Source organism: Solea solea, chromosome 2 (assembly GCF_958295425.1).
Source record: "Solea solea chromosome 2, fSolSol10.1, whole genome shotgun sequence".
Classification (NCBI taxonomy): Eukaryota; Metazoa; Chordata; class Actinopteri; order Pleuronectiformes; family Soleidae; genus Solea; species Solea solea.
Window position 1 is genome coordinate 28,260,258 of NC_081135.1, and position 16,647 is coordinate 28,276,904.

Below are 16,647 nucleotides of genomic sequence, written 5' to 3' on the forward strand. Positions count from 1 at the left end.
AGATTTTGTATCAAAAAAAAACACAAAACAGCAAAGACACACACATGCTCATGGGGATACACATAGATATATATATATATATATATCTATGTACATGTATACATATAGCAAATGCATCCCTTCATATACACACAAACCACAATCACACACACCACATACGCATATGCCAATTCAAATATGCACACATAGTATTTATGCATACATAAACACACACGTGTGCACAAGTATGCATGCACACACACACACACGCGCACACACACACACACACACACACACACACACACAGCCAGGAGTGGATGTTTGGACACAGACGTCAGAGTGGAAAGTTGATCACAGTTGTACTGCAGCCATGAACACTGTGGATCAGAGTGTGTCCCGAAATAACCTGAAACGCTCCGATCTGACCCTCAAAAGTTCACATGCGCGCAGGACACACGTTTGAGGAGAATGTCGCAAATCAATCCTCGTCAAGACTTCGCATTTCCTGTTGTCACCATTTCTTTGGGGGGGGGTTACAGTCGTGGCGGAGGTGTGTGGAGGCCATATGGTGCAAAAGAGCTACAAGAATGCTCCGACGAAATCTATGTATGGATGCTGTACACCATATGCTCTCCATTTTCCTGATGAGCATTTTAAGCTTATTTCACTACATTCACTGACAGACTTTGTATGTATTGGTTTTGGAAAAGTGGTCCAAACCCATGTTTTTTAAGATTTCCTTTTCTTTCATTTAATTCTCCCTTCTCTTGTCCCCATTTCTTAAAAGCACAGCTCAAGACGTTTAATCTGCTGAACAAAGCCAAATGAACACGTTTCATTTTTTTTTGGAGGGACTGAACTACGTTTAAGTTCAATCATTCCTATGGGTAAAATAAAAACCCAGCAGGAAAAAGAATGAGTTCACAAGAATCTGTAAATGCTGCGGAGGAATTAAAAGTTGAGAGCTGTGAGAATGAACAGCAGGTCAATGAAAAGGACAACCTGTATCCGTTGCCATGTTTCCAAATTCTCTTTAGATGTGTATCTGGACTCTGTGTGTGTGTATCCACACTGATCTCATGTCTCGACACTTGCCAAGACTGTGTCTCCTGCCAAGTCTAAGCAGGGTGGTGGGTGCATTTCTGCATCTCTCCATAGCAGAGAAAGATGAGGAGGTGGAGAAAGCATTTTTGCAGCAAGACAGGAAGGAAGTCAAACTTACTCACACTTAGGCATTTGCACACCCCGTACACCCCAGCACTGTCTGACACCTGGAGAAACCGCAGTGTGTTTCCACGGCTCTCTTCCCCCATGAGAACCGTTCCACTTTTTATAGCACATCACCAGTGAGACTGCATCCCTTATTACCAAAGCAACACACACACACACACACACACACACGCGAGAAGTAAAATTACCAGGAGTCACAAACTATGACTTGCAGCACTTTTCCTACACTGCAGAAAGTGCTCTGAGCTGCTTGAGGTAATTCCAAACACTGACAGTAAATCAGATGTGATTTAAATGCTGCTTTCATTAGCAATAATAGATACTGTGTTACCGGTATAGACACAGTCCCTGTGACTCTCTCAGCAGGAAGCAGCACAACCACGGCCTTCACGTAGGATCCTTGATGCTGCATTGATTATGAAGTGGTTTCTATGATCATTGCTCTGCACAGTTATCTTAAAGACGCTAACGTAAAGACGACTGTAGCACCTCTGGCCTTCATTGTGAAGTTAATTCGGCGGCGGGGCGTCATCCTCTGGCTCGTAAAGACAAGCGTTTTAATAAATCACCTTCACTCACTTAAAATTTTAAATGAAAATGTTCTCTCCTCTGCAGCAGCAGCAGCAGCAGCAGCTACTGCGCCTCATTTTTCAAAAGAAGATAAAACAGTTTATGAGCTGTTGATGCGTTCAAGCTCAGCAAAGAGAACTCCTTTAAACCCGACGCGACGTGACATCTAGCTCCTCTTCGGTGGGAAATAAAGTGATGTTATGAACATTTTAGTGTCCAGTCAAGAAGGCAGTACAGATATTGTTGGAATCAAACATTCAACATTCACTCTTAATTTCACAGTAGGAAAATATATTAAACTTACACATCTTTGTTTTGTAAATATGTGTACACATATACACGAGTAAAAACACTACACAATGTCTCTAATATGTAATAGAACATCTACACTGATTTATTTTTTTGTGGTTTTTAATTTAAAACTTAAAATAAGGCACAATTTCTCTGCATCGCTTGACCGGTGGCCAGTGACATCTCACCCTTATCTCCATAGTAACAATAGGACCAGGACTGGGGCGGGGTTAACCCTTAACCTAGTGTGTGTGTGTGCATGTGTGTGTGCGCGTGTGTATTTGCTACTGTGTGTATTTGGGCAACTGGGGGAAGGGGTTGATGGGATTCCACTCAAACACCCGTGGGAATAGCAGTCAAGCTCCAAAGCTTGTTTAGGCTTTAACACCCATTACACATTCACCACCCCCAAAACACACACACACACACAGGTTTGTGCATCAATTCTTCTAAGGTTGATGCACTGACTTCAACCTCAAAAAACATTATCCTTAACCATCACCAGTTAATGTCTAACTCCAACCTTAACCCAACCAAATGTTAAACCTAAACTTAATCAGTTTCTTTAGAAATGAGGTTCTGCCTTATTAGGACCAGGCTTTGGTCCCCAAAGATAAGGTCAATGTTCATGCCAGTAAAGGTCCTGAACCACAAACTGCCCTCTCCAGTTTTCACACCTCCAACGCACCTCTGTTCCTCTCCATGTCTGTTTGTCCAGAGCGTCGTGGACATTTTTACATGAGCAGACAGGATTCTGGCAAAGAAGATGCTCACTACCTACAGCATCATCACAGTAGGTCATCACCTGAAAGTTAAGCTGTGCTTCAGATTCAGAATTAAGATCGACATGAGGAGCAAGGGAGATATTTAATGGTTCCACAACGGCACACGTGCATATTCTATCATTTACGCATTGTTGGGCTAACTGCATAAAACACAGCAGGTGCCAGTGAGTCATCACGTGTGTGTGTATGCACATATACTGTACATAAACACAGAGAACAATTGTCTAATTTCAATGACTGCTTCATTGTGTCATGATGTGCTAATGGAATTCATTAAATTCTCTTTGCACAAACATCAGAGAAAAGGCAAAACGAAGATGAGAAAGAATGAATTATGAATGACACAGGAAAAATACACAAACACACACACACAAGGGAGGTTTTAACTGCAGTGTGGTGTAAGTGTATTTGTTTCCACTTTAGGACCTTTTTAGGCTTAAAAACGGACCGTGTTAAGACCAAAATCTGGTTGAGATGAGGCAGAACCTCATTTCTGAGGAACGTGTTAAGATGAGGGCTAATGCACTGCCTGGTTAAGAATGAGTAATAAGAGATAACGCTTTGTTTAGCTTGTCCAAACGAATGGAAGTCAATGTCATGCCCTAAGAAGAATAGCTGCGCAAACCTTGGTGTGTGTGTGTGTGTGTGTGCGTGTGTTCCCATGTATTGTATAATTATATGCATGATCAGCTCTTTTCGTGGAAATGTCCTTGCTTGTCCAACTTATGTCAAAGCAGTTTGTCACAATGATCCCAAACCCTTGATCCTCTCTCGTACCTGTATTTACCCGGGGTTGCTATGTGATGACTCCTGGGGATTTAATGGCAACTCACTGCAGCAATGACACTGCCTTCTTTCATCTCTGCTTTGCCCTGTCATTCCCGTGTGTGTGTGTGTGTGTTCATTAGGATTAGGCCGGGTCTCCAAAGGGGGAAACGGCCTGTTATCAATGCCTGTAATGATCCTTTGAACCTGTGTCTCTGTGTTTCAGTTACAATACCACTAGAGTTCAAGCCCAAGACACTGCACTGACTTCCATTCATTAGGACAGTCCAAACAATGCCATTAACCCAAACCTTAAACCAGTTCCTCAGGAATGAAACATCATAAACCTAACCCTAACCATAACAGTCTCAACTTTGAACCTAATCCTTAACCTAAACCCAGATCTAACCCTAACCCGGAGAGAAAGTCTTAACCTTTAAAAGGTCCTTTAAAGTCCTGAGGATCAGCCAAAATGTCCTCATAAGATATGTTTGAACACAAACACAGAGGCATATAATTACTGTTATGATGTTGAAGCTGATCACATGTTGTTAAAGGGATTTGATTTCTGATTAGCACGACATTTAATGCATAAATAGTAGCACATCTCGATTGTCATCATGTTGGTTTGTACGAACAAACAAAACCTCTGGAGGTTTACATTTGCAGCTAATCTGCAATAAGTTCAACTCTGCGATGCCATACCAGATATTACCTCAATAAATCATTCTAAAATAAGCTCCTACTCACACTGCAGTGTGGGAAAATAAATGACACCCTTAATGTAGGAATAATTTCAACAGTTGTATGGCTCTGTGTGTGTGTGTGTGAGAGAGTAACATTTGTCCAAGGCAATGATTTGGCAGGAAATGTACAAGAGGAGAAAATCTCACTTTGAAGAGTGTTTTCTTTTTTCTCCTCAGCACAAAAACAACTACGCAAAAAGTTAAGAAACATTTTTCTACAGCTGATAACTTTTTGTTGAGGCATTCCATCAAAAGTAACTAAGCTTCACTTCACAAATCAGGAACACAGACAATCAAGGTACGGTCTGTGTAGAATACTTAACTTTTAACCTGTGAAATTTTGATTCTCTGGTCCAGATATTGAAAAACAAAACAAATTTAACCTGATGGCATTAGTTAACTCTAAATGTCATGCAAACGCTTCACCAGGGACATAACAGATGGATGCCGCTGTAGCAACAACACTTCATTTATGTTGTGCACTGTTTCTTTCATCCTCTAAGGGAGAAAATATGTGTTGTACAGTTGGAAAATTGCTTTGAAATGACTGGTTATGGTGAGCTGGTGGATGCAGCAGCACAAACTTATCAACTTAGCTGTTTAAAAGTGCATGAAAGGTCTTCAGCAGACTAATATCAGTATCTATTGATACTGTATGAGGATTGTATTTAAAAAAAAAAAATGCTTTCAAAGTGAATGAGATGAACTCTCGGTGAACAAATGTGCACTGGTCCCATCGTTCAGTTTACATGACATTGAGCGCATGTGTCTACACACTCACTTCTGGGAATAATGGAACAAGTGGCAAGTCGTTTCTGCAACAGCTGATGTACAACACTGCAATTGAGGGACGAGGGCTCTGCCAAAGTCATCAGCTGCTCACTGGCTTTGTGGTCAAAGAGAAACAACACAGGGGGAATCTTGACACAGTAAGATTTAGCACTTTAAATAAAAATCACTGATTTCCTCACTGAAAAAGATGCATTATGTATATGTATATATATATATATATATATATATACTGTATATATATATACGTATATACATATATACATATACAGTATGTATATATATATATATATATATATATATATATTGACTTGGAGGGACAGGCCCAAAGAGCACAAACAGTCGGTGACAAAACACTTGCCTCACTTCTGACTCATCATGTCTGTGTTTGCTTCTGTTTCCATAGCAACACATTCATTCATATAACCTGAGCGCATGATGTACCGTGCGTGTTTGTCTGGAACTCTGAAAGTTCACATTTGCAAGAACCCTGCTCTTCTACCCCAATTACATCTGGCATTAAAACCCACTGTGGATAATCGGGTTGCAAGGAAATAGTGCCTGACATCATGAAAGTACAATGTGTACAACGCACCCAAGACACTGGTGATAGATTCACTAGATCACCTCAGAAGGTTTTTCAGGAACGCCTTTGCGACCAAACTGAAGACAAGAGCAAATGCAATTGTGTTGTCAATCAATGTACAACAATGATGTGGGTGGAAATTATACATGACTGTTCCAGACCTGTGAGTTAGTAACAGCAGCAGCAGCAGCAGGGAGCAGCCATTAGCTAATAATCCTGCAGAGATGTCCTCAGCTATTATTCAAAACAATTGTAAAGACCAGACCACAACAGTATCCAAGCACTGGCGCTTTTCCACTACACCGTTCTAGCACAACTCAGTTCTACTCTACTGGGTTTATGTTTGCATTTACTTTTCCATTAGGGAAACTACCTGGCACCTGGTGCTTTTTTTTTAGTACCTGCTCTGGCAAGGTTCCAAGCGAGCTGAGCCGATACTAAAATGTGACATCAGCAGACTGACGGGCGACAAAGGAGTCAAACCGAACAATGCCGAACTGTAGATCGGTTAAAAAAGACTTCATTAATTAGTCAACATTTGTCAAACATTTAACAAGGCAATTTCTAAAATCTCAACATTTGACAGATAGTGAGCTGAATCACAACCCATTCAACCGTATTTCAGTATGTCAGAAGGAGTCTGTGCTCCGGTCATACAGGAAGTACTGAACTAATCACTTTAATTAACTGATTCAGTACAACTCACTAGTTCTCCACGTTGAGGAGGCACTATGAAGGAATGGAAAACGACGTGCCTGGTATCCCCTGTGCCGAGCCGAGTAGTGCTAGAACTGTATAGTGGAAAAGCACCAATAGCTTCTTTCCCCAAAGATTACCTCACGCGTCCGTCGTCTCGTTCAGTAGAGAAAGGTAGAAAGCAGGATGACTCATTCCATAAATAACAATGTTGTTCAGCTCCACAGGGTAAAAAAAAAACGTATTGACTATTGCCGACAATTAAATTCCACATGGATTTTCATCCACAAGTTCAACAAATCTTTACACCCCAATTTTGTTGTTGCTGTTGTTTTTTTTATTGTTTCGTTGGACTGGCACAAACAAGAATGATGTTAGTGTGACAAAGCGATCGGATCTCAGAGCGGACACATATCAGTACCTGGGGTTAATGGATTCTTTGTGCAGACTCACACACTCACACAAACACCCACTGTTACAGGAGGATTCACACTCTTCATAGCTAACCCTGCAGTCCCAAGAGACCCAGGAGTCGACCATTGCAAAGTGACTCCGAAAAAGAATTGCCGAGGGCTACGTGCTATAAGTGCGTGCATGTGGGGGTGTACAGTCAAAAACGTCATTTACTCTCGTTTAATGATGTCCACTGTGAGGAGGTAGAAAGTTACTTTGAGGTCTAAAATATCCATGATGTCAAAACTCTGCAGCGTAGCACAGTCTCTTTTGTGCGTGCGTCTTCATGTGGCATCTGCAAAACTGCCCCTGAAGGGACTGGTGAGGTTTATTGAGTGAATTGAAGTGGAGTGTTAAGTGTTAGTGGAAATGTCACTGAGGGTTTGGATTCCGGTTCATTGCCACGAATGAGCGACTGCTCGCTGCTGCTGCTGCTGCTGCTGCTGCTGCTGCTGCTGCTGCTGCACTTCATCAAACCAGAGCTCCACTGCTTCAATCAATGGCCCAGCTTACCTGGTAAGTCTTTGTGTACTAAGTGGGGGGGGGCGGGGGTGTGGAAGCTGACAGCCATGTCTTTCTTAGCCCGATTATTCACAGAATCCGTCTTACTCAACTCAAAGGGAGTGGGGTGGGTACCAAACATGAACATACATGTCCACACGACCTCCCTCAAGCAAATCACAATGAACTTACCATAAAAAGCCCGCAACATGAGCTCGCCTTAGTCAAATACAGTATATTGATCCAGCCGTACAAGTTACAGCGTGAGACTGGAAAGCTTGTCTTTCTTTAAGGGAAATCTCGTAAGAATAAAAATGTCAATGGGATGAAGTCATTTCTTCTGTTGCGGATTTTGCCATTAATCCGTCACTTCTTCGCGATCTGACAGTTTCTCAGAGGAGAGGAGCTACTTGCATTCCTTCACTTTACAATGCGTGTTGAATATTTGGAGACTCCTTGGCTGCCAGTGAGCTGGCATTTCAATTACCGCGCTTTAAGGTTACGGTTAAGGTAACTGTATTAATCCCTGTGGGGGGGAAAATTCATCCTGTGGATTTCACCCATCCTTTAATCTGAGCCTTCTTGGAGGAGTGGATAGCCACTGAGCGGAGCGTGGGGACCAACTCTAGATTGAACGTCAGTGGCTTGGTCTGGGGTACTGACAGGAGCGTTACCCTAACACATGTTTTGATGTCAGGAGGAAACCGGAGCGCCCGCAGAAAACCCACACGAACACGCAGAGAACATGAATGGCTTCATTTTCCTCCTTCTACCGGCTGAGCGTGAGGCAACGCTTGACTTGACAGCTCATAGATTTAAAAAAAGAATAAAAAATGACACCATGCTCTCTCTGTGAGACGATTATAATATGTTTATCTAGCAACAGTCAATTGCAGCTACAGATTTAGCATCTCATTTTAAACAAAACTCTAAAACAGACAAAATATTTTTCCCAGATGGAGGCAAACGGCAGATTTTGTATTTTCCCTTTTTTTGCACCAGTGTTGATGAAATCACATCATTGCCACATTACAGCCACATCTCCTCTGCACTTCTCACATTACACGCCACAAAACAATGCACTGGATGAGCTGCATTACAAGTAAACAAGGCTCTCTGTTCCTCTCTCTCACTGAGCCTGGGTTATGAAACCTTGCACTGCTGCAGCCTATGGGCAACTGGGCTTCACCAGGGCTATGGCAACAGCAGGAACACAGACAGGTGACACACTCAGTCTGTCTTTATGTGTCTCTCCTCTCTGCTGTGTCTGTCTCACTGAGTCCTCACTGGCGTCACAGGAGCCTCATTATATGAACTGGTAATAATTCAGTAGATAACAGTATGCATCAGTCATTGCATAGCAGCAAAAACACTCTCTGTGTTTCATAACTTGGATTCTGAAGCTAAGTTCGTTCCCCTCATCGTGATTATCAGACAATCTACAGTCAGTGTATATAAAACTGTATATAACCAAACAGCAGCTGGAAAGCAGTGAAGGCAGCGTGATGAACAAACTGTTTGCCCATTTCCAGCAAACATCAGAGGGGAAGAATTCATCATCATTCCTCCACAATTACGTATAGATATGCAGCGCATTCAGAGGCTGAGAGGAACAGTTTTGAGTGGGTTTTTTTTCTTAAAAATGTCAGGAAGTGACAATGTAAACAAACTAGGTTGAATCAAGCATGGAAACATTTCAACACAGTTCCACAGGCTAATTAAAGCAGCAGAACCACTAGTGCATGAAGTGGATGGTGGGAAAAGTAACCGACCTTAACAGGGGAGCTCCTGGTGGCCACCGGCAGCTCTCTGATCGCACTGCCCGGGGGAGACGCGGACAGCCCGGCTGCATATCCGTGCAGCGAGCCGCCGGCCACGGACTGCCTGCCGCCGCCTCCGCCTCCTCCTCGCTGCTGGGGCCGCTGCTTGATACCGTCCAGGAGGCGAACCAGGAGGATGTTAGCGGGCAGGTCGTCCACCCCGCAGTCCACCAGGATGCGGCACTCCGGGCAGCGGAGCTCGTTCCGCGAGCTGAGGATGTTCTCCAGGCAGCGGCGGCAGAAGGTGTGCTGGCACGGCAGCACCTTGGCCGTGGTGTCCAGGCGCTCCAGGCACACCGAGCACTCCAGCAGATCCAGCAGCGACGAAGACTCGTCCATGTCGCCGGAGAGGGTGAGCATCTGGGCTTCAGTGTCCGTGGGGACGCCGCGGCGGCGACTGCTTCGTGAACGGCAGAAATGGACCGGGAGCAGCGAACATTCTGGGGAGCGGACCGGAGGAAAGCAGCCCACCACGGTCCACGGACAACCCACGACGGAGTCCCCCGTGTACCCAGCAGTTGCTCCTGTGTTGTGAATGTTCTCCACTGTTCTGTCTCCTCCCGCGTGTCTCTGTCTTTCCCCCTCTCTCTCTCTCTCTCCCTCTCTCTGAGTATGTGTGTGTTTCCTCTCTCCCTCTCTCCAGCAGCTGTGCTGAAAGCAGTGAGGTCACGCTCTCATCATCATCATCATCCGCGCGCACAACACAATTGCGGCGCGCGCTCACGCGCCAGAGGCGGATTGATGACACACAGAGAGAGAAATAGGAGAGAGAGAGAGAGAGAGATGATGTTATTTTCAATTTGAACAAACACAGAATTAATTCACGTGATAATGCAAACAAAAATACACCATTCGGTCATGAAAGTGCAAGACACAGCTGACCTTCAACCACAGAGCAGATGATATTATAGACACATGTGTTTGTAAAATCTGACCTCTAACCCCTCTCCCTCTCGCATACATAAACATTAGAGAGAGATTCTTGCCAAAATCTGAATAATAACACAAATTCCAAAGCAAAAAAACTATTCGACATGTATAAAACACTGACACAATAACATACCAACCATCATCAACTTTTACATTTGCTCTTGTTTTGTTTCTTTTATTGTTATTTTGGGTTATTTCCAGTATTAAATATTAAATGTGGGCATGTGTTACATGTAGAGAAAAGGATTAAACATCTATTGGTTGGTGACCCATGGTGCAAAGAGTTCAATTCCCCACGTTCACACTTCACTGTCCTCTCAAATGAACACAAAAAAGCCCTAAAATATCATTAATAACAACTTAAGTCTATTAAATATATGACGAGTCCCTTTGGTATATACATTTTAATGACACACAGTATGGTTGCAGTAAATGTAATGTTCTTTGTTTATATAGCCCCTTACAACAACCCACGTGTGACCAAAGTGCTTTACAAAATATCAAAATTAGAGACACACATCATTAAAAACACACATTATTCACAATAAAAATAAAGTGTTGCCACACTAGTGGGTATTAAGCCATTAAAGCCATTCTGAATAAATGTGTTTTGAGTCTACAGTAAAGACACCAGGGCTTCTCATTTCTGGACAAAATGGAAATCACAATTACTTTTGATCGACACTGTAGCCTCCCGATATCAGGCATTAAAAATAATGTACAAGAAGCCTGTCCACTGGTATCATTCTCACATTTTTAGAAAGGTACCATTTTGCTTATTTTGATTTTAGTGTTTAATGTGTCAATAATCTTGCCCAGACTCCTGCAGATTCAGCCAAAAATAAGACAATAAGAGAGTAACGCAGTGATCAATCAAATCAATTTCAAATCTAAAATCTACTTCTTTGAAGGTTAAATGTTGGTTCAAGTCAGAGCTGCACTCACTTGATCTAAGTGTTGTATGGTGTCTGCTGTGATGTATTTGCAGCTTTTATAATTTAGTTTATATATGGAAACCCGCCAAGGGACTGGAGGTGTAAATTACCAATTGCTATAAACTGTGCGGCACACTGGCTTCATGCTCTGTCTTGGAACTACTGAGATTATGATTATTTATTAGTAATTGGGACCAAATAATTGGTTTAAGGGACCTCATCATGTTTTGATTTGTTTCCATTGTCGTTGTTGATTTGATGCCTTTGTTGTCTTTGGTGTTGGAGCTTTGGCAACGTGTGAATGTCATTCCTGACATGCAGGCGTCTCAAACTCACATGACCTTGGGGTCACTGATCGAGTCAGGTCGGGAGGGGGGGGGAAAAGCAACTATCCGGGGGGGTCACAGAGTTTCAAACTAAACCTGTCTGTGTTGATATGGAAGCATGTCTAATTCACAGCATACAGAAATAACTCCATTATAACTTGACATTAAGTGGGCGGGCCACGTGAAATCAACTGGAGGGCCACACGTGACCTCTGCTGTGAGTTTAAGTTGAAAATTTAAACTAAAACAAAGAGAAATAACAGAGACCTTCTAACCATCAGAGCTGCTTGGTCATTTTACCAGACTGCTTATACCTTCACACACACACACACACACACACACTGGTTAAAAAAAGAATCATGTTGCTTGTGGATGTTGGGAGGTCTTGTGTGATCTCAGCTGTTCAGCCACAGTTCTGGTGCAAACACACTTAAACCTTCACAAATCCCTCCTGTACATGTGTTGACTGGTTAGTTGTATGAAAATCACAGAATCGACCGTGAGACATGTATCAGTTCATGTCTTGTTCTGTCCACCTGACTGCAGTTCAACATCCTTGGTCATCGCTTCAGTGACTGTACTGTACCTCCAGCTGATCATGGAGCATTTTTTTTTGGGGGGGGAAAGGTGGTTCCTAGTGACACCTTGTGGCCACCACTGAACTTTTATTCATCGCCTGTGTTGTTATTGTTATTGTTAATGAAACAGATACAAATAGTAAAAATTACAAGATTGTTTTATTGGTTTGGAAAAAAATCCACCATTATATGTAATGGACATAATACAGCCTGTTTACACAGTCACTTTATGGGGACTTGTCTTCATTATGGGGACAAAAATCAAGTCCTCATAACGTAAATCACTACATTTTAAGAGTGAAGACATGTTTTAAAGTTAGGTTACATTAAGGGTCAGGGTTAGGGCACTAGTAATTAAAAGTAAGTCTACAGGAAATGCACGTATGTCAATGTAATGTCCTCTGGTGTGTGTGTTATGACTGCTGGCTTGCGTTGCCTTTGCACTTGTTCAAACCTGCTTCGCTCTCACATTCAAGCCCACAGGGAGACGGAGAGATTAAGGTCCATGTGTGTGTGAGAGCGTGGGGCACAGTGACGCCTTCCTGAGTGGGAGGGTGGTCCCAGTTTTTACCACCCACGGTGAAAAGCAGAGGATGGACTGCTGCTGAGGTGCAGGGATACAGTAAAGGTGAGCGTGTGGTGAGCAGCAACCACAACACTGTTGGGTTATGGTTATAAGTCGTTTGATAATAAAGTACCTAAGGCAAGGTTCTTGAAGAGGCTGGGCTGAAGTTACACACTCATCTGAACTGATAAAGCTTCAGGAAACTTGAATATTTAATAGCGTTGTATGGATTCCGAAGACAACGCGACACAAGAGGACTGATACCTCACGTTATACTAAAAGACAGAAAACCAAGTGAAGTTCAACTCAAGGTCAAGATGAAGATTTTTTTTTTGCACTTTTCCAGCTCAGCTCAGCTTTCACGAGTGGTGCATTCAAATCCCCACGGCTGCCAAATACTGCAACGCAACAGTAAACGTTAAGGTGCATGTGAGCGTACAATGGTGTTGTGCTCAAACCATGATTTTGAATGCCTCACTCTAAACGGCAGCTCAGAAGTACTGGCAACAAGCCCAACTGCTCACTCTCTCTCTCGTTATCATACCCACTCATGTCATGCCCAGTGTTTAATACAATCCGCCACAGCCAATAATCCAGAATTAGTAGAAAACTACAGGGAAAAGCGAACAAAAAAAATAGATTACTGGATGAAAATCCCCTCAATTTATTTAAGCATCATAGTCTCTGGGCTCCCTGGTGGACGCAGTGTTGTCCCTAACAGACGCTGGTAAACGGCAGATGTGAAAAAATGCCTTTTAAAGAGACACAATAGTTAAACAGCTCTGTGTTCTAATGATGAAAACTGTCCATTTTGTACACTGTCTATCATACACTACTTCCATAATGGACGTTATAGAACACTGACGTTTAATTAAAGAGAGTTTTGAGGACGTGAGCTTGAGCTTTGCCGGCTTTTCAATTTCCATTAACTTTTCCATAACTTCCCCTGAGGCTAATTTTCCCTAATTTGGCTTCTCAGTTTTACCCCCCCTTTTTTTTTCATTGTCTTTATTAAATGTAATGTTTTCTTTTCTCACAGACTTGATATGATGGAAATGTATTTGTGTTTTGACCTGAAAACATCAGCCTTATCAGCATTCACATGCTGCATGAACCTCCTTTTAGCTATAGAGGCTTCTACAGTACGGTATATCAGTACTATTAATAATAATAATTCTCTTATCCTGTCACGTCTCAGCATTATATTACATTGTTTGTATGAGATGATGAAGTGTAGTGAATATCCTGTGTGTGTGTTTGTGTGTGTGTGTGTCCTCTTTATAGACCTATACTATACACCTCTTTCATTGACCAATGTCCTTCGTTCATGCAAAAGTAGGTTAGCTGACACAGCAGTTACCATGGCAACTGGCTCTTTGCTTTCTTGTTGAAGAAAAGAGGGTGAGCGTGTGTGAGTGTGTGTGTGTGTGTGTGTGTGCTCTCACAGACCAGACAAGGTAAAAGAGGCACATAATATACTATCAGGGGTACTAACAAGGTCATGGAGATTATATATATAGATAGATTATTCCTTATGTAAAATAATGTAGATTCAGGGAAAAGGTTTGCTGGTTATATTATTTTTCCATGGGTCATTTGGGGGATGATGAAGTCATTTCTTTCAATTTCAAATTTTTACATTTGCATCCTTTAAAAGTGTTGGACCACATTTCAGACTTTTTTTTCTTCTTTTTTTTTTTACCTTGAGAGCTCAAGTCTCTTTAGAGAAACATGAAAAGCATTCGGAAGTTTGTTTTTAATGCTTTTCGCAGTGCAAACTGACGCAAGTTCATTAAATCAAGCAGCACATTAAGTGTCCACTGACTGCTGTCTTCTTTGATGTGCTGCTCGGGGGGAAGGGGGGGGGGGGTCAAAACAGGAAAGCAATATTATACCACATTTCAGTCTCTGAATCTCTGTAGTACAAGTTGACCTGAAGACTTTACAGCCGGTCAGAGTGTATCCCATTAATCCTTCAATTTATTTATCGAGCAAGTAATCATGTAACTCCTATAGGGATGCGCGATATTGGCTATAAAATGCCGATATATGACTAACTACTACAACAGTATAGGCTTAATAGGCAGTGTTGTAATAATAATGAAGCACAAATACTTTGTTACTATACTTAAGTACACATTTCATGTATCTGTACTTTGTTATTTATATTTCTAGCAACTTTTACTCCACTACATTTCCTCAAACTACTTGTCACTACCAAATAAAATCAGAATAGGAAGAAGAGTTGGTGATGGTCTGTATTTATACAGAGCTTTTCTAGTCTTGAAACCACACTTCATTAAGTGTCTCGCTCAAGGACACATACAGACTAGCAGAGCCAGGAATTGAACCCACAACCTGCCAGTTGAAAGACAACTCGAGCTACCATGGCTCCAACCACGACTCCTCCCTTTCTTAATACTTTTACTTCTAAAACTACATATAAAAGTACATTTTATGTCAGAAAATGACATTTGATACTTAAGTACAGTGAATGTCACATATACTTTAAGACTTTTACTTAAGTAATAATATAAAAAGTGACTTCACCTTCTACCAAAGTCATTTTCTGGTAAGATACTTTAGTACTTTAGACAAGACTGTTAATATGTGGCTACCTTCTTGACTTCTATGCTGGTGCCCTCTACAACTCTTATTATAATTATTTGAATGTACACATTGACAAAAAAGCTGAGAGCAAAGCTGGGTTTCTTCTATCGTTTGAAGAAGTGTTTTCCTCTGGTGGCAAGAAAGAGAATTATACAGTGCTCATTCTTAACTGTGTTAGATTACAATGATGTGATTTACATAGGTACTGTATACATGCAGCTCTCTTCTTCAGAAACTGGACTCTGTATATCATGCTCTCTTAACCAGAGGAGGAAAATGCACCTGCTGCTTTGGCCTTGTTAGGTAAACTCCCTGTGTATATTATCATATTGCATCAGCAGCTACAGCACCAGGTTTACTTCCCGACTTTTCCTAAATGTTCCTAGAATGAACTCAGGATTCACTGAAAGCTGCAAAACATAATTCCACTACAGACACTGCCTTCTTTAAACACCTTCAAAGGTGTTTTTATGGACCGTCATGAAAGAAACGCGCTGTACTTTATTATGTCTCTCTTTTTTTGTTTTACTCTCCTTTAACTACATCCTTTTAGCTTTTATAATCTGTTGTGAGTTTTGTATCTAAAATAGTTTTTTGTCTCTGTAACTCTAACTATGTGCTGCTATCTTGTGTCTCAGTGGGAAACTTCCTGGCTAAATAAAAGATAAATAGAATAAAATAAAAATATGCTGCGACATGAGTAGGCAAAAAATAACGATGTTAATTTAACGACAGAAAAGACTAAATGACTGTTAGTGCTGTACTGTGGCGCTACTGGCTGCTGATTGTTTGCTGTTGGCATAAATCATGACCAGATTCTTCCTTAGTGTCTTAAACCTGAGCACAGGTAGAAAACTGTTGGCCAACACCTGAGTGAGCCTGAGTCAGCCTCAGGCAAGAAATAACAAATGAAATACAGCCCCCTAGTGGTTGGGAGGAAACTCGGAAATCTAAATGAGACGTGGCTCCTACAGTGACCTCTACAGTTACTGTGTATCGTTGTCGGTTATCGTCCTAAGCACTCCTGATATCGGCAAAATTGCGCATCCCTAATAACTCCAAACCTTCTGTGTTTTGGACCATTTAATAACAGCATGGCTATAACACAAAGTGTACATCAGAGGTGTCAAACAGACGGCCCGCGGGCCACGTGTGGCCCACCAATTCATATCATGTGAAAACCTTCTTTGAAACACATGCGTGAGGCACAGCTGCCAGCGAGGTGACAGAATATAGACAGAATCTAAGATAAGATAAGATAATATATTGGTCTTTGAATTACAGTCGTCCACCTCTATTATTTACGCAATTTTAAATAAACGTCTCGTTCATTTTGCATCAGAAACGTGTTCTTGTTGTGAAGTATACGTTATTCCATATCCATAATGTCATCATAAATATCTTAATTGCGATATCATGATGGAATATTGTGTTTTAATACACTTTTAGTTCTCTAGACCGGCCCCCTCTTGACCAGACTAGACACTCATTA

The 16,647-nt window shown here is 41.8% G+C and overlaps 1 protein-coding gene across 3 annotated transcripts in view; it reads right to left on the bottom strand.

Moving 5' to 3' along the window:
- LOC131453978 (E3 ubiquitin-protein ligase SH3RF3-like) overlaps positions 1-10,275 on the bottom strand; it is an 83,287-nt gene extending 73,012 nt beyond the window's left edge. The window contains exon 1 of one of the 3 annotated variants that reach the window (XM_058622517.1): positions 9,164-10,275. In XM_058622517.1, coding sequence (XP_058478500.1) covers positions 9,164-9,571 — 408 coding nt within the window. In that variant the 5' untranslated portion in view covers positions 9,572-10,275. The remainder of the gene's footprint in view (positions 1-9,163) is intronic. The other 2 variants (XM_058622518.1, XM_058622515.1) reach the window with 2 other exon arrangements.
- Between the last annotated feature and the right edge of the window lie 6,372 nt (positions 10,276-16,647).